The sequence below is a fragment of the Mytilus galloprovincialis genome, chromosome 9, assembly GCF_965363235.1.
Source record: "Mytilus galloprovincialis chromosome 9, xbMytGall1.hap1.1, whole genome shotgun sequence".
Lineage (NCBI taxonomy): Eukaryota > Metazoa > Mollusca > Bivalvia > Mytilida > Mytilidae > Mytilus > Mytilus galloprovincialis.
Window position 1 is genome coordinate 91,746,635 of NC_134846.1, and position 18,959 is coordinate 91,765,593.

The 18,959-nt window shown below is 32.1% G+C and overlaps 2 protein-coding genes across 2 annotated transcripts in view; one reads left to right on the top strand and one right to left on the bottom strand.

The window, feature by feature from the left end:
- LOC143046364 (uncharacterized) overlaps positions 1 to 18,959 on the top strand; it is a 62,402-nt gene that overhangs the window by 23,234 nt on the left and 20,209 nt on the right. The window contains exons 11-13 of the mRNA XM_076219490.1: positions 1,916 to 1,964; positions 2,632 to 2,731; positions 3,379 to 3,457. Of these exons, the coding sequence (XP_076075605.1) occupies positions 1,916 to 1,964; positions 2,632 to 2,731; positions 3,379 to 3,457 (228 nt within the window). The remainder of the gene's footprint in view (positions 1 to 1,915; positions 1,965 to 2,631; positions 2,732 to 3,378; positions 3,458 to 18,959) is intronic.
- Positions 4,816 to 16,407, bottom strand: LOC143046365 (uncharacterized). The gene is made up of 2 exons (XM_076219491.1): positions 16,329 to 16,407; positions 4,816 to 8,866 (listed from the first exon to the last, which is right to left on the bottom strand). Exon 2 carries the CDS (start codon positions 8,861 to 8,863, stop codon positions 7,178 to 7,180), a length of 1,686 nt encoding a protein of 561 aa, XP_076075606.1. The 5' UTR covers positions 8,864 to 8,866; positions 16,329 to 16,407; the 3' UTR covers positions 4,816 to 7,177.

Sequence of the window (18,959 nt, forward strand, 5' to 3'; positions counted from 1 at the left end):
TCGGACAACCTGTTGTTGGGTTGCTGCCCCTGAATTGGTAATTTTAGGGAAATTTTGCTGTTTTGGTTATTATCTTGAATATTATTATAGATAGAGATAAACTGTTAACAACAATAATGTTCAGCAAAGTAAGATCTACAAATAAGTCAGCATGATCAAAGTGGTCATTTGACCCCTTTAGGAGTTATTGCCCTTTATAGTCAATTTTTAACCATTTTTCGTAAATCTTAGTAATCTTTTACAAAAATCTTCTCTGAAACTACCAGGCCAAATTTAAACAAACTTGGCCGCAATCATCATTGGGGTATCTAGTTTTAAAAATGTGTGGCGTGACCTGGCCAACCAACCAAGATGGCCGCCATGGCTAAAAATAGAACATAGGGGTAAAATGCAGTTTTTGGCTTATAACTCAAAACCCAAAGCATTTAGAGCAAATCTAATAGGGAGTAAAATTGTTTATCTGGTCAAGATCTATCTGCCATGAAATTTTCAGATGGATCGGACAAACCGCTGTTTGGTTGATGCCCCTGAATTAGTCATTTTAAGGAAATTTCGCCGTTTTTTGTTATTATCTTGAATATTGTTATAGATAGAGATAAACTGTAAAGAGCAACAATGTACAGCAAAGTAAGACTTAAAAATAAGTCAACATGACCTAAATGGTCAATTGACCTCATAAGGAGTTATTGCCCTTTAAAGTCAATTTTTAACAATTTTCATAAAATTTGTAAATTTTAACTAACATTTTCGACTGAAACTCTTAGGCCAAGTTCAATATAGATAGAATGTTTGTAAGCAGCAAGAATGTTCAGTAATGTAAGATGTACAAACACATCATCATCACCAAAACACAATTTTGTCATGAATTCAAATGCGTCCTTTGTTTAATATTCACATAGACCAAGGTGAGCGACACAGGCTCTTTGGAGCCTCTAGTTTAATTATACCCCCGCTTTTGAAAAGGGGGGTATACTGTTTTACCTCTGTCTGTCCTTCTGTCAGTCAGTCTGTCCGTCCCATGAATATTTTTCGTCGCATTTTTCTCAGGAACTACATACAAGGATTTCTGAAATTTGGTTTCAGGGTTTATCTAAGTCAGCTATACCATGTGATGCGTTTTCAGATTGATCACTTGACAACTTCCTGTTTACCGAACACTTGAATGATTTTACACATGATAGCCAAGTTGAAAATTTTCGTCACATTTGTCTCAGGAACTACAATACAAGGATTTCTGAAATTTGGTTTCAGGATTTATATAAGTCAGCTATACTGTGTGATGCGTTTTCAGATTCATCACTCGACAACTTCTTGATTACTGAACACTTGCATATTTTTACACTATTAATATTATCCACTTGTGGCGGGGGTATCATCAGTGAGCAGTAGCTCGCAGTTTCGCTTGTTTTCTTTCTCTAACTTAAGTTTGCCTCAACTAAATGTATTGAAATGTTTATTACCACAAAACTTGGATCAAGTTCAAATTTGGGTAGCATCACTTTTGCAGTTCTTGAGTTATGACCCTTCATTACATGACATGCTAGTCATGCTAGTGGGTGCATCATCTGTGTCGTATGGACACATTCCCTATGTCCTGCCTTGACAAAATCTGGGAAGTGAGTCATGCTGGTTCCACACTCCACAGCATCAACTATTGAGTTTGTAATATGTCAGTTAAAGAGGAACCACTGATAGTAGGTCAGTTATCTTTAGATAAGGATTAGTTTTATCATTGACACCTACTTGAATTGCCATGCATGGAGATATTTTTGCCTTGATCCCTCAATTTTACATAGTCCATGAAATATTAGAATTGACATTTCAATTTCAACATTTCGTGATACTGTTCAAAATATATCCCTGTGTCGACAGTTAATGAATGTGTGTTTTAGATTAACATAATTTGTATTTACAGGCTGATTTACTGTGCGTGACAGATGGTTGTGATGCTTCCTACCCCATGAGTAAGTTTACATTAATTATCACAATATTATATTTAATATATAACTCAATAATAGCTAGTTTACATTTGTCTGCGACTTTTTTGGAATCGTCACTAGCAAATCTTTCTCTTTTTTTTCGTATTTCTCATAGCTCATAAACCTTTATTGCATGAAAACTGTTAGAGGTGTGAAAATATAGTACTGAAGCTATGAATTTTAAACACCTGTGGGAAGACGTAATTATATGGTACATTATATATATACTAATGTCATGTTATTAATGTTCTTCCATCCATCTTTTCGTCGTGTATGTTTGTTTAACCAATTTTCATGTCTAACACAACATCAATAGATGATCAAGGATTGGCAGTATTGGTTATTGTTGGGATTTATTTTCGTGGGTACCAATTTTTGTGGATTGAGGAAAACTTTCTTGTTCATGGATATTTGATTTCGTGGTTTTGCCGATGTCTGCATACAAGCCATAAGACAACTGTTCCCTTGATAACCACGGAAATTGGTATCCAACTATTAATAATGAATCCACAGTAGACCTTCTGTTTTAATGATAATTCTACCATAGAAAAAATATATTATGTCAAATTGCAGGTAAATATTGAACCAATGAATATATTTCTCTACTTCTTATTCGATTTATTCCTTTCATGACCTTTTTTTATATATGTAGGTCAATTACAGAAAGCTCTGTCCAGTAATATTTTGTCCAAGTATGAAGATAGAGTCCAGGAAGAAAATATCAACTTGGCAGATTTAGCAGATCTAGTCAGGTAATATAGAAAATATCAAGTGTAGTTTGATAACATACAAAATTCTTGATTCTGATTGCTCCACAATTTTTATTTCTTTTCTGAATCTACAAATTTTTTTTTAAGGTGTTTAGGATTGATGATTTTGAAAAGAATAACTAATTTTGTCCTTAGCTGGGTGGCTACAGTCACGACAGTGGCAGATCAGTTTCTGTTCTTCTACTACATTTTCTAGCAGATAATGGCCACAATCAACAAATTAAATAATTTGCCAGTTTGATGTGCATACGGACAACTCCCCATACCCCATATTGTTAGAATTTAGTTCAGCTTTGTCACCAATGCTTTAAAAGCCTTGACTGACAGTGCTGATATTACCCCAGGAGGAAGAGTGTTCCAATCTTTGATGGTTCATGGAAAGGGGGCATATTTCTGATAATCACTAAAATGCAGCTAATTTGGAAGTTTCTGTCATGAATATTACTTGACAGTCATTTAGGTGGCATCAGACTACTTCCTCTGTCACTGCAACTTTCTTATTTTAAAACAATTTTGAAAAGCATGATAAGTCTTGCATCTTTTTGCCTTTGTTCCAGAGATCTCCATTCTAAGTGTTTTAGCATTTTACTTGCACTCAATTCTACAAGAAACCTATTTTTCTATTACAGATGTCCAAGTTGTGATTTTGCTGCCCTTATGGACCCTGAAGATAAAGTATTTAAATGTCATAACCATACATGTTTAAAGGTCAGTTTATAATGTCAGTTTAATTCATGCCTTAAAGTCTGTAATGTGATACCAATACATGCATCAAGGTCTTTTATAATGTCATACCAAAGCATGCTTCAAGGTCATTATACCCCGCTATTAAAAAGGGGGGAGGGGGGGGTAAACTGTTTTACCTTTGTCTGTCAGTCTGTCTGTCAATCCATCCCATGAAAATGTTTTCGTTGTAACTTTCTCAGGAACCACATCATAAGGTTTCTGAAATTTGGTTTCAGGATTTAAGGATTTATATAAGTTGGCTATCATCACTCAGCAGTTTCCTGATTACCTAACACTTATATATGTTTACACTATTAAAATTATCCAGTTGCAGCGGGGATATCATCAGTGAACAGTAGCTCACAGTTTCACTTGTTTATAATGTCATAACATTTTATACTATCAGGTTATTTATAGTGTTGTAACATTGTCGTACAAATTTTCCTTTTCAAAGTCACTTAAAAAGTCGTAACAATTGTGTGAAATTTACAATTTAGAAAGGATAGGAGCTTGATTCAGCCATATCTTTTCATACAAAGACCGTTTGGTTTTAACATTTCTACTGTCATACCCTCCCCTTAATAGGTAAGCTAAATGTCAAGGTCAAATTACCATTTTCAGAAAACAAGACAAGGGGATTCCTCCTTCACTATAAACTGCCATTTCAGAAAGCTAATAAAAGATGTTCCTCAAGACCAGATCGGATTCAAATTATCTGTTGTCCAAGGTCTGTGACCTTCCACTATTGCAATCCCAACTTGTTTTGGTTCCTAGCTAGGCCGTACAGACCTTTGATTTGAAAGAAGAAAAAAAAAGCCAACCTTTTTCACCATAAGTATGATCATTTCAAGGCCATATATTACTATTGACATTGTCTACCAGTACACCTCCCCACATTTTTTCAAGTATTCCACAGAGTCCAATATTCAGACCTATTTCAAATGGGACTGACGAAACTACAATGGATGCCATAAATCAGAAATTAAGACAATTACAATACATGATTAGAATACGGGGTCAGATAAGGGTTATTCAGGTTTTGCAGATCAAATACAATTAAAAAAAAAATGATTATTCCAGGCAGGTGACAAAATACATCTGTGATGATAAAATAAAAACCCTAGCATTGAAAACCAAAAGATATCAGAAAAAAAAATCAGGAAATATTTATAAGAGACTTAAAATTACTTGTAGTTCACAAATTTTCATGTCAAATTGAAAGAAGAAACTGGTAATAAACTCATAAAAAACATGTGTATCTTGAAATTTGTTTTTATTTTGAAATCAGAGGTTTTTATGTCTGATTTAAAATTGATTACAAATTTAATATCTGTACAATTGTTATACTAGTTCCTATGATAGTTAAACATTAATTAGACAGTAACCCAACAGAACAATTAAAACATGCTTTACACTTTCTTATATTTTCATTTTTAGTTAAACTTCACACAGATCAGCATCACCACTTATCAATTAAATGATTTGTGATTTGGACATTGATTAGACAGGAACCAAAGAACATACATTTTGACACTTGTCCCCATTTCCTATCACATTCAAACTTCACACCAAATATCATTACTTAGAAATATAAGTTACATAACCCAACAGCACAATAAAAACAAAGAACATACATTTATACACTTAATCCCGTTACCTCTCACATTCAAACTTCACACCAAATATCATTACTTAGAAATATAAGATTCATAACCCAACTACACAATAAAAACAAAGAACATACATTTATACACTTAATCCCATTACTTTTCACATTCAAACTTCACACCAAATATCATTACTTAGGAATATAAGATTCATAACCCAACTACACAATAAAAATTAAAGAACATACATTTATATACTTAATCCCGTTACTTTTCACATTCAAACTTCACACCAAATATCATTACTTAGAAATATAAGATTCATAACCCAACTACACAATAAAAACAAAGAACATACATTTATACACTTAATCCCGTTACTTTTCACATTCAAACTTCACACCAAATATCATTACTTAGGAATATAAGATTCATAACCCAACTACACAATAAAAACAAAGAACATACATTTATATACTTAATCCCGTTACTTTTCACATTCAAACTTCACACCAAATATCATTACTTAGGAATATAAGATTCATAACCCAACAACACAATAAAAACAAAGAACATAAAGTTGAGAATGAAAATGAGGAATGTGTCAAAGAAACAACAACCCGACCATAGATAAAAACAACAGCAGAAGGTCACCAACTGGTCTTCAATGTAGCGAGAAATTCCCACACCCGGAGGCGTCTTTCAGCTGGCCCCTAAAATATATATACTAGTTCAGTGATAATGAATGCCATACTAATTTCCAAATTGTACACAAGAAACTAAAATTAAAATGATACAAGACTAACAAAGGCCAGAGGCTCCTGACTTGGGACAGGCGCAAAAATACCTCTAGCCAATGTAGAAAAATAAACGCATAACAATACGTACATTAAAATTCAGTTCAAGAGAAGTCTGAGTCTGTTGTCGGAAGATGTAACCAAAGAAAATAAACAAAATGACAATAATACATAAATAACAACAGACTACTAGCAGTTAACTGACATGCCAGCTCCAGACTTCAATTAAACTGACTGAAAGATTATGATTTCATCATATGAACATCAGGCACAATCCTTCCCATTAAGGGTTTAGAATCATGCCATCATAACATATATGAGAAGAACATAACCCGTGTCATGCCAACAACTGGTTTTTGAATAAACGTACATTTATACACTTAATCCTGTAACCTCTCACATTCAAACTTCACACCAAATACCACAACTTAAGGATGTACACCTCTGACAAGCCAAAGATTTCTAGAATTAAAACTTTCTTAGTCTGATTTTTGTCGAGCCTTCGACTTTAGTCGAAAAAGCGAGACTAAGCGATCCTACATTCCGTCGTCGTCGGCGGCGTCAACAAATATTCACTCTGTGGTTAAAGTTTTTGAAATTTTAATAACTTTCTTAAAATATACTGGATTTCTACCAAACTTTGACAGAAGCTTGTTTATGATCATAAGATAGTAAGTATCCAGAGGTAAATTTTGTAAAAATAAAATTTTATTTTTTCCGTATTTTACTATAAATGGACTTAGTTTTTTTCTGCGGGGAAACAAAACATTCACTCTGTGGTTAAAGTTTTTAGAATTAATAACTTTCTCCAACTATCCTGGGTTTGATTATAACATTATTTAAATTCATTGATATTTAATCACATAATTTGGAAATAATTCCAGAACGAGATTTCAATGAGACTGAAATGTCAGAAGAAATTTGTCCTTATTAAAATGTAATATTATAAATCAAAACTAAAATATGTATAAGATTATAAGGATATCTGAAGTGAACATTAACAAGACAGTAAATCAAAAGCACAATACAAACAATAAAATTTACAAAAACATCTATTCACTTGTCTACATTGCCTCCCACATTCAAACCAAATATTACTAGTTATAGGAATATATGTGTAAGGTGGTGTAGACGTTAATTAGACGGTAACCCAACAACAACATAACACTTTAACATTTGCCTGTCTTTCTGATATTCAAACTTCATACCTAATGTCACAACTTGCATTATGTATATTTGTATATCACTTTCATATTTTCAAAAGGAGGTAAATATCATAAGATTTCTTTGTGTATATTTTATCTATAGGTTAAGTTAAATTTGGTCAAGTATTGACTGTTGTTATCACAAATAAAACCTGAAGACTCATTATGATTAAAACAAATATTCTTAAGATTTTTCAGTCCATACTCTTTACTAATCAGCTGTACTTTACTATTCTGTCCATCTTTTGATATTACTATTATTCTATCAGAGTAATAGTTTACTACAATAATGTTACCATAAGTATCTGTACAAAGTCCTTGTGGTCCCTCTAAATCCTGTGTGTATTGCCAGATCTGTTTACCTGATTCATCATAACAGTATACTGCTTTACCTACCGAGTCACTATAGATTACTCTGTCATTACAGTAAACAAGGTAATACAGGTATGATGCACATGGAACTTGTATTGACTTCAGTTGTTTTCCTTCCAAGTCTATAATACGGATTTCATGTCTATTCAAACCTACAGCCAGAGAATTATTGGAGAATGATAAACCCAAGCATGCTTTGTCTAATGTGATGACTTTGGTAACTTTTTCATTCTCCATATTGAAGATCTTAATGGCTTCCTCCTGAGGATAAGTTATGGCTATAGTGTTCTGATTGATCTGTGTAACACTCCAGGCTTGACCAGGTATAGGTAATTGTTTCTGTAGTTTGCCATCAGAAGTAAGTAGGTTAACTTTACCAAACCCTTCCACTACTATAACTCTTCCATCCATCAGACAGATTATGTCACTTATTGACTTCTTCATGTTGTTCTCTATCTTTGTCTCAATATTCATTGTCATGTTGTTTATGTTGGATTGTTCTTGTAATTCTACTTGTGCTTCCTTCTTCACACTAGTGTCTATATTGATGGCTACTTCTGTATTTATAATAGTAACTTCTCCTAGGGATTCTAATGATTCTAACTTGCTCAGTATCTTTTCTATTTCATCATTTTGCTTCATTTTAATGTCAACTTCTTTGGTCCTCTCATCATTTTCCAGATCTTCAACATATCTTTGACATTGATGTACTTGTTGATCAATCTGATGTACACCAAGAAATGATTGTAGTTTAGAATTATGTGTTGTGACAGTTTGTAAATGTTCTTTCATTTCCTTCAAGTTTTTCTTTTTCGCTTCAATTTCAGAAATGAAATCAGTTGCAGTTGATTTTTCCTGATCCCAAATGGTATCTGTTTCTTGGCATAACTTCTTATCCAGGTGATCTAAATGTTTATTTATTTCCTGTCTAATTCTTTTAATTGACTTTTTTATGCTAACAATCTGATTTTCTCCAGTTTTGATGTTTTTGGATTTGTTGTTGATTATTGTTTCCAACACATTTAATATAGAATGTATGTCTGTCTCTACAGTTTCCTTTGATTTTTCGATCTTTGTTTTATCCACGACACCTGCTAAACTTTTTATTCCGGTACATTTTGAATGAACGGTGGAAATACATTCATCACAGCAAGGCATTAAATGACGAGGGCAGTACAAGTTAAGCTGTTGACCGTGTTTGTCACATTCGGTTTTAATGGCTTGGATGGATGGTTTATAACTTTTGATATCAATGGTCTTATGATCACATGTTGCTCTGAATCTTTTGTGATGACTTAAACAGGTTGAGCATAATCCTTCATCACAGTTGTAACACCAGATGTCAGCTTTAGTGGTTACTTCCCCTTTGTGGCAAGGTCCACATAGTATAGGTTTACTGGACGCCATTACCTGAACATAAACAAATAAAAAAATACATAAGCTTGCTTTTCAAATTACTTATAGTTTATTCGTTACCTGTTAAAAATTGTTAAAAAATCGAAAAGTCTAAAGAAAAGTATGACCAAATTCAGACAACGAATCAGAGCTATTGCGGACTTACGGTTATGCACTACAGTTAATTTTGAGGTTATGAAGTTGCAAACATAAAATTTTATTATTTGTAATATCAAACTGCTATTTAACAGATATATAATTTTATGGAGGGTATTGGTGAAAAATACCAATCACGGGACTGTGAAATATCCCGAGCCATTAGGCAAGGTAAACTTGGTCCACAGACTGGTATTTTTCATAATACTCCTCCATAACATGATAAATCTGTCTAACATCACAGAAAAGATTTGATTATAACTCTCTGTAAGGAAATGCTTTAAACTAGTAAGTTGTAATCCATAAATATATTAATGCATAGATTGGAGGATAAGTAGAGACCATCAAAGCATTGTAGGAATATAACAAGAACTTGTATGTGTTAGCGCTGTCTTTATGTAACGCCATGTCTGAATAGTTTTGGCAGGAAACCGGAAAAAACTTGCGGGGCTAAAAAGGGAATATCCAAAATAGCAAATAACATGATGTGGAGCGGAATTTGAGGCATATTCACTGGCAGTGGTTAAAAAAACCCAGACAAATTGGTTGGAAACAAGGAAAAATATTAGAATATGCCAAAAAATACACTGGTTTCCAACCAATCAAAATCTGGTATTCTCATATAAGGTGTAATTATGGAGAAAAAAAATCATTTTTTTTACCTTATGTTTGAAAACAAGTGCATGGACACTACTTTCTAAAATATGACATTTGGCTTGATTATGTATGACATCTTTTTGTACCAATAAACAAATCACAGCTGAATTAATTTCACAGAAATAAATGCCTTTTTATGCCCCACCTACGATTGTATAGGGGCATTATGTTTTTCATGCCCCACCTACAATAGTAGAGGGGCATTATATTTTCTGGTCTGTGCGTCTGTTCGTCCGTCTGTTCAATCGTTCGTCCGTCCGTCAGTCCGTCCGTCAGTCCGTCAGTCCTGTTTCTTGTCATCGCAACTCCTCTCAAACCACACAACAGAATTTCACGAAACCTTTTCAGATAATAAGGACAAACCATGTAGTTGTGCATATCGACGGGAAATTGCATTTCAATTTTTTTTCTAGGAGTTACGCCCCTTTGAACTTATTTACTTTAATGTACTAATGCAACAGTTTGTCATCGCAACTCCTCTCAAACCACACAACAGAATTTCACGAAACCTTTTCAGATAATAAGGACAAACTATGTAGTTGTGCATATCGATGGGAAATTGCGATTCAATTTTTTTTCTAGGAGTTACGCCCCTTTGAACTTATTTACTTTAATGTACTACTGCAACAGTTTGTCATCGCAACTCCTCTCAAACCACACAACAGAATTTCACGAAACCTTTTCAGATAATAAGGACATACTATGTAGTTGTGCATATCAACGGGAAATTGCGATTCAATTTTTTTTCTAGGAGTTACACCCCTTTGAACTTATTTACTTTAATGTACTACTGCAACAGTTTGTCATCGCAACTCCTCTGAAAACACACAACAGAATTTCATGAAATTTTATAGATAATAAGGACATACTATGTATATTGACAGGAAATTATTATTCAATTTTTTTTTTAAATACAATTTTTTTTTCTTATACTTATTTAATGACAATGTGGGGACGTGGGGTATGTGAGCGTGCTCACTAAGGTTCTTTAATTATAAACTGAGATTTATCTTTGTTGTAAAAGTTTTTTTAAATGCTTTTTTCTAACATTTTTAACGTATATTTTTAGATTATTTTGGGTTTTAATCTAACTTGACCAACGTTCAAAAACTTGTCTTCTTGTAATCAGCATGGCTTAAGGGCATACGATACAGTTACAGGGGAGGTAATGACGTTGCTAACGTAAATGTTATTTTCGCGACGTCAAACTATGACATATCGGGAAAAGATGCATTTTTCGACTGATTTTTATCATTCAAACTGATTTAATTTGAAAACAAGTGCATGGACCCCTATTTTTTAAAACGGCAATTTGTTTCGTTTTGCAAGGAGATTATGTGACCCAAATTTTATAAAACTGTCATAGAGGAATTTTTTTAATTTGATAAACATGCAGCAAAAAATGACGTTTGTTCCTCTATTCATGAACATTTGATAAATATGAGTTATTTCTGAATAAAAATTGCATATTTTTTAATGATACTTATAAAATGCAGAAATTACCGATTATTTAACAAAAAACCTTTTGTGTTTATCTTTTAAAACAAAAAAGTTATGTCTTTCTTTCGAAAAAGAAAATACGGACACAAATCTGAATTTTGAGCAAATATACAAAATTTCGACCTCATTTTACTCAAAAAGTAGCACATGAAGGTATATTTTTTATTACATATTTGATTTAATCAGGTAAAAAATAGCCTATATGCAAATTTTCATCAACTTGTAAATACAAGTTCAAAACTGTATCGTATGCCCTTAATACCGGTAATTACCGGGGTATTGTAAACATGACATATTCCGGTATTCTAATGGTCGACTTCCTGACAGGCTTGTTTAATTTAATACACAATGAACAAGGTCAATGAATCACGTGCGTGATCGCGAGTGAACCAGGTGTGCTCAGGTAAAACTTGTAAAATATACCATACCAATATAAAACTGTCCGTGATATATAGCCTGTGTACAAAATCTAACAAAATTTAAGAGTGGTTATAAGAATAGGTATAGACCAAATCTCCATGTTATCTAAATTAAATTTTACTTTTATTTATATTTCAGCACCTATTCTTCCGTTTAGTATATAATTGTTGGTCCCGTTATTTTAAATCAGTTCGTACTGTTTATACCCTCACATATGTGACTTTATTTTCACTCTAGAAAACAGTGCTATATTTCAAAATGAATGCCGATTTTTATAATTGTTCATTCATCTTACAAGTGAAACAAAAATATCAATAAGGAAACTTCGGACTATACAAATGCAGAATATACTGTGCCGGTTTGCATTCGTTTAACAAGATAAGAGAAATGAAAAAAAAACTGTCATGTAAAAACAAGCATGCTCAAATCAAAATATAAAAAAATATGTGAGTAAAAATTAACTGGATCAGAAAAATTAACAACCTTTGATCTCGAGTGTATTGGTAATAAATTTATTTGTTTTTATAGTATAGCTTCTTCCGTTATCCAAATGATATCAGATAATCTATATTATTTCATAAGATTAACCCTTCCGACCTCACTAGAACCTGAGACTATGTGTTTTAGTGGTATCAGCTAAAATCTAATGCCAATTATATCGCTAGAAGTAAAAATGTAATACAGGTACACCTTTCATTTGGTCATGGCTTTCAAATGTCTAAATTTAAGTGTTCCCGTACATTTTTTGCCTAATAAAAATGCTTGTGTAAAACTAGTTTTATTTTCCCTTTTAAAAAAATATAGATAAATGATAAGAGCGTATATCATTACATTCCGACAACTAAATTTAATTTCCAGACTTTAACCGGTTCATTTCTTAGTTTAGTAAACCTCTTTGAATTCAAATAAAATAATAGCACCAAATATAATTAAATAATTCCACGGCGATTCACTTATATTTGTCAACACCTTGAAAATGTGTTTTAAATTTGTGTATTAAACTTGACCTCCTGTCGTACAACCCACTGATCCGAATAGACAGTCCCACCTGGCACGGTGTGCCCTAGAGGCCAAGCTAATTACCGATCTGCAAATAACATTTCACCTTTATACAGGTCTTTCACGAGTATTGTCGGAGAATAATACAAACATCGCATAAATAAAGTCAAAGCATAGATAGTAAAAGGTCAATAAGCGTAAACCTAATTTATTATCTTAACAGTTTAAGTTATATACTTTAATTTATTCACTTAATCAGTCTAAAAAAAAAGTATAAATTTAAGCTAAAAAAGAAATAATTATAATAATTTCGTGTGCTGTCTACAAAAATAAATCGAAATATATACGGTAAATATAGAAGTTTTTCTCATGAATGTGTACAACTGCATGACGTGCGTTTTATTTTCTTATTATCGGATGGTTATTAGATATAGCATTAGTCATCGGAACGCTTACAATAACAGTAAAATATGATTAAAGATCAAGACTTTTAATGATTGTATTTTAAATCCTGGCATGCAAAAACCAGGAGAAAACGTCCTACAGGAAGTAGTTAATATTTTTTCATTAATTATTGAATTTCTCCTTTATTACTGCACATATAGCGATAAAACTTTGTAAATATATTTATTATGTCATAATCAACATATTTAAACCATGAGTAAAAAATCACGAATTTTCCCTTTAATAAACTCTGTGGCCTGCGTGGATAGTAAAAGTTGAAAATAATAGCAGTTAGCTAATACACTTTATTCATAGTCTTTGTATGTTCAAAGTACAGAAAAACGCAAACTGGAAGTCTAGTCTGACTTTAAATTTTGACCAATGACGGAAAAATATCCGGACAGATTCTTTTTCGTTTTTCTCCCAAAATAACCCAAACTGAATAATCCTAAGAATGGATGACAAATGCGACTATACATGGTACCTATTGGACACAGAGGTATGATGATTAATTTATTGTGGAAGGAAGAAAAGCGACACACAAAATGAGGTCTTCTCGTTTAATAGTATAGATGTTCCCTATGATATGATCTTTCTAATTTTAATGCCAAATTAGAGTTTTTACTCCAATTTCACGGTCCACTGAACATAGAAAATGAAAGTGCGAGTGGGGCATTCGTGTACTGGGGACACATTCTTGTTTTTTTCTAAAGTAAGGATAATTGATATAAGATGAATTAATGTCCAAGGATTGTTTAAAACACACATTAAGAGTGTACTTATGTAAAGAAATATTTTTGATTCAAGAAACTCACTTAAATTCAACTATTGAATCAGATCATTATTGTTATCGTAGCCATGGAACAACTTCAAGCAGAAGAGTAGCTGTATTGATTTATAAAACTATGAATAAATAAATGTGCATAAAGATTCAGAAGGTAAAACAATTTCAATGAGGGGACATGAATGATGCCCTTACAAATTTAGATAGAAAAAAAATCCATTAAACCCCCCAAAAGAAACAATATACATGGAGATGTAAAAATCCAGTTCAGTCTAAAATCAAGTCCATTATAGTCGAATTGACATGTTCTTTCTAAAAAAATAATATTTTTAAACGTTCACTTGTGACATTAATCCCAATTTTATTAAAAACACCCACAATCAAGAAGTTTGCATACAATTACAATCTCTTTCAACTGAAACTAGAGGCCCCAGCTGGATATTGGAATGTTAATAACGGTATTTTCTTCATGAGCAAGAGTATGCATGCAATAAAAGCAAAATAATACAAAAACATTGTAAAAAAATTTTTTTCAGACTCTCTCAAATTAAAGATAAAGGAATATTGTATTAAGTATAGTAAAATTGGGGGGGGGGGGGGGGAGAAAAAACATGCAACACATGATTTAGAACCAAAACTGAAAACGTAATATGAAAATCTATTATTTATAAAAGAAAAATACCTACATTAGAAAAAAAATTAATAAGCCTAAAAAGCTAAAGGTCAGCACACATCAGATGAAAACAAAATTTTGTAGAAAAATAGGTAAAAAACAATGCATACTTTCCAGGTATTCAGAAAATCTTAGCAAACAGTACAAGACATGACTCAAATTGAAAAATGATAACGATGAAAGTATAACAGATGAAAATAAATATTAAAACTTGAATGAGATTTATGCTAATTTATTTGACACTAAACGAAATCCTTGTATGATAAATGTTAAAAATTTCATTAACAGTACAAAAACTCAACTTAATCAATATTTATTAGAAGGATAAAAGTAAATGTCACTTTATCGCACCCAGGGTAAATTATCATTAGTGATTGGTTAAATGCCTTAACGTGGTGACCTGTAGGGGGTTAGTAAATTTCTAAGGGGGTTCATGATGTCACGTCTACTGTTAATGGTTACATCATCTATTGCTGTTGTTGCATTTCATTGCTTATTTTTATACAAAATGCAGCAAAAAAATTACTGCCTGCCACATTAATTCGCTATACAGTTTACTACTGATCTCCAACGATCCATTGAGGTTGAATAAAATCCATAGGGGATTTAGCCTACGGCCTCACCCCTATGGATTTTACTATCCCTCTTTTGATCCGTGTAGGGTCAGTAGCGAGCGAACCATATAACATATATAAGAGGAATTAACTCTCATGACATGATGACTATTGCTCAAATAATTTGAAACAAAAGTCCAGGAATGGATGGGATGAGCATTATTTTTTTAATCTTAACTTTGAAAAGAAACAACCAAAAATTTCCAGATGACAAATGTACTTAATCTTATTCACAAGAAAATGATCCTTTTAAACTGGCAAATTACCAACAGATATCATTATGAACTAGTGGTTATAAAATACTTTCATACATTTTAACATTAAGAATAAAAACAAATTCTAAATCTAATCATTAATGCTAATAAAACAGGATACATCAAAAACAGATACATGTGATTTAATCTTATTTTTCTATGGCAAATATAAAATGTAATAGATAATGCAGATAACATAAATGGGGAGGAGGCCTTGGTGGCCGAGTTGTCTTAGTAGTTACTATACAGTAGTCACTAGCCATTCTGGCCAAAACGTAACAGAACAAAGGGAAGCATGCAGAAGAAGGAAACTCTTTTATGATAATCTAGAAGTGAAAACATATGCCTGTTGTGTTCCCCTCTAGATATTATTTGAAAATTGTGTTTCTGGTTTGTGGTCTCCTTGAGATTTACCAAACATATATTTGCTTTTATTCAATTTAAAAAAAAAAACTAAAAAGTAATAAAATACATGACAAGAAATACAAGCCTTTGTTAATAAATGAACATTAACTTTGTCAAAATAAAATAATATAGCCTTATTAACAATGATATATACCTTGTCAAAATAAAATAATATAGCCTTATCAACAATGATATATACCTTGTCAAAATAAAATAATATAGCCTTATCAACAATGATATATACCTCTTGTCTAAATAAAATAATATAGCCTTATTAACAATGATATATACCTCTTGTCTAAATAAAATAATATAGCCTTATCAACAATGATATATACCTCTTGTCTAAATAAAATAATATAGCCTTATCAACAATGATATATACCTCTTGTCTAAATAAAATAATATAGCCTTATTAACAATGATATATACCTCTTGTCTAAATAAAATAATATAGCCTTATCAACAATGATATATACCTCTTGTCTAAATAAAATAATATAGCCTTATCAACAATGATATATACCTTGTCAAAATAAAATAATATAGCCTTATCAACAATGATATATACCTCTTAATTACGGAATTTGTCATATCATATGTATGAAGGTCTCTATGTGTTCGTTTACTAAAATGTCGGTAACAAGGAAGTAAATAGGACATGTTTATACATGATCCATGTAATCAGTAAATATTTAAATGACATCTATAAATAGATAAAACCGGTTCTATTATACTAGTAACATTTAAAAGACACAATTGTGAATATAATATAATGATAATTATTGTATCTCTAAAGTTAAATTTTAAAACCTTTGGTCCTTGTTTAATCATAGTTTATAAGATTTAAATGTTTGCTAATAAATTTTAGATAAAGAATTTTGTTACAAATGTTCATGCCTAATCTGGTTCATTCTTTTTTAAAACCATTTAAAATTATTGTCTAACCTATGTTAATTTTGAAACAAAAAAAATATGTAGGGTATGATTTCAATTAGACAGCAACCCAGCAACAAATATATCTAGAGGTCAAGGTACAGTCTTCTGCAATACACAGACATCTATCTGATATGCCAGCTATAATAAACAATTTAACAGAGACAGATCTAATACAGATCTAATATTGACACTAACATGATTAAAGCCCATTGATGAGAACAAAACAATTGATGGTGCTATTACTATTTTTAGTGTGTATTTTAAACTTGTTACCATGGAATTTTTTTTTACCCTCCCCTCAGTTATGGTTTATTGACTTTGAAATTTTGCTTAGTTTGCATGTATTAGTTTGTGTTTCGGTTTGTTAAAATAGAACTACTTATAATAAGTCAATGGTATTTGGTATGCAGTTGTATAAGCATTGGCACATCTCATTTCCATGGAGATTATTATTCGACATATGCATTATCGAAATTACAAAAAAGCGAGACATATCACTGTAATAACAGTTTATTTATGCAAAGTAATTTTTAATGTAGGAAATGAAACAGTCATGTTTAATTCAGTTTAATGTAGGAAATGAAACGATCATGTTTAATTCAGTTTCATGTAGGAAATGAAACGATCATGTTTAATTCAGTTTCATGTAGGAAATGAAACGGTCATGTTTAATTCAGTTTAATGTAGGAAATGTAACGGTCATGTTTAATTCAGTTTAATGTAGGAAATGTAACGGTCATGTTTAATTCAGTTTAATGTAGGAAATGTACCAGTCATGTTTAATTCAGTTTCATGTAGGAAATGTAACAGTCATGTTTAATTCAGTTTCATGTAGGAAATGTAACAGTCATGTTTAATTCAGTTTCATGTAGGAAATGTAACGGTCATGTTTAATTCAGTTTCATGTAGGAAATGTAACAGTCATGTTTAATTCAGTTTAATGTAGGAAATGTAACAGTCATGTTTAATTCAGTTTATTAACTTTAATGTAGGAAATGTAACAGTCATGTTTAATTCAGTTTAATGTAGGAAATGTAACGGTCATGTTTAATTCAGTTTAATGTAGGAAATGTAACAGTCATGTTTAATTCAGTTTAATGGAGGAAATGTAACAGTCATGTTTAATACAGTTTAATGGAGGAAATGTAACAGTCATGATTAATTCAGTTTCATGTAGGAAATGTAACAGTCATGTTTAATTCAGTTTCATGTAGGAAATGTAACAGTCATGTTTAATTCAGTTTCATGTAGGAAATGTAACAGTCATGTTTAATTAGGGCCCCGTCTTTAGGGGGGTATCCTATAGTGATCAGTCTGTCCATCCGTCCGTCCGTAACTCCGTAACACTTTTGTGTCCGCTCCATATCTAGAGAACCATTATGATTTCATACTTTACATGTTTATTAACCACCACCAGAGGGTGTGTCATGATGTATGTGCAACTTCCTAGGTCAAAGGTCAAGGTCAAAAACTTTGGTTTCAGTTGACAACCCTGTGTCCTGTGGTGAAGATCGTGTCCGCTCTATATCTTGAGAACCGTTATGATTTCAAAGTTTATACTTGACATGTATATGAACCAACACCAGAGGGTGTGTCATAATTTATGAACGACTGCCTAGGGCAAAGTTCAAGGTCAAAAACTTTGGTTTCAGTTGACAACCCCATGTCCTATGGTAAAGATTGTGTCCGCTCTATATCTTGAGAACCGTTATCATTTTGAAGTTTATACCTGAAATGTATATAAACCAATATCAGAGGGTATGTCATAATTTTTGTACAACTTCTTAGGTCAAAGGTCAAGGTCAAAAACTTTGGTTTCAGTTGACAACCCCATGTGCTATGGTAAAGATCGTGTCCGCTCTATATCTTAAGAACGGTTATCATTTCAAAGTTTATATTTGACATGTATATAAACCAACACCAAAGGTACCGGTGTGTCATAATTTATGTGCAACTTCCTAGGTCAAAAGTCAAGGTCAAAAACTTTGGTTTCAGTTGACAACCCCATGTCCTATGGTAAAGATCGTGTCTGCTCTATATCTTGAGAACCGTTATCATTTCAAAGTTTATACTTGACATGTATATAAACCAACACCAAAGGGTGTGTCATAATTTATGTGCAACTTCCTAGGTCAAAGGTCAAGGTCAAAAACTTTGGTTTCAGTTGACAACCCCATGTCCTATGGTAAAGATCGTGTCCGCTCTATATCTTGAGAAATGTTATCATTTCAAAGTTTATACTTGACATGTTTATAAACCAACA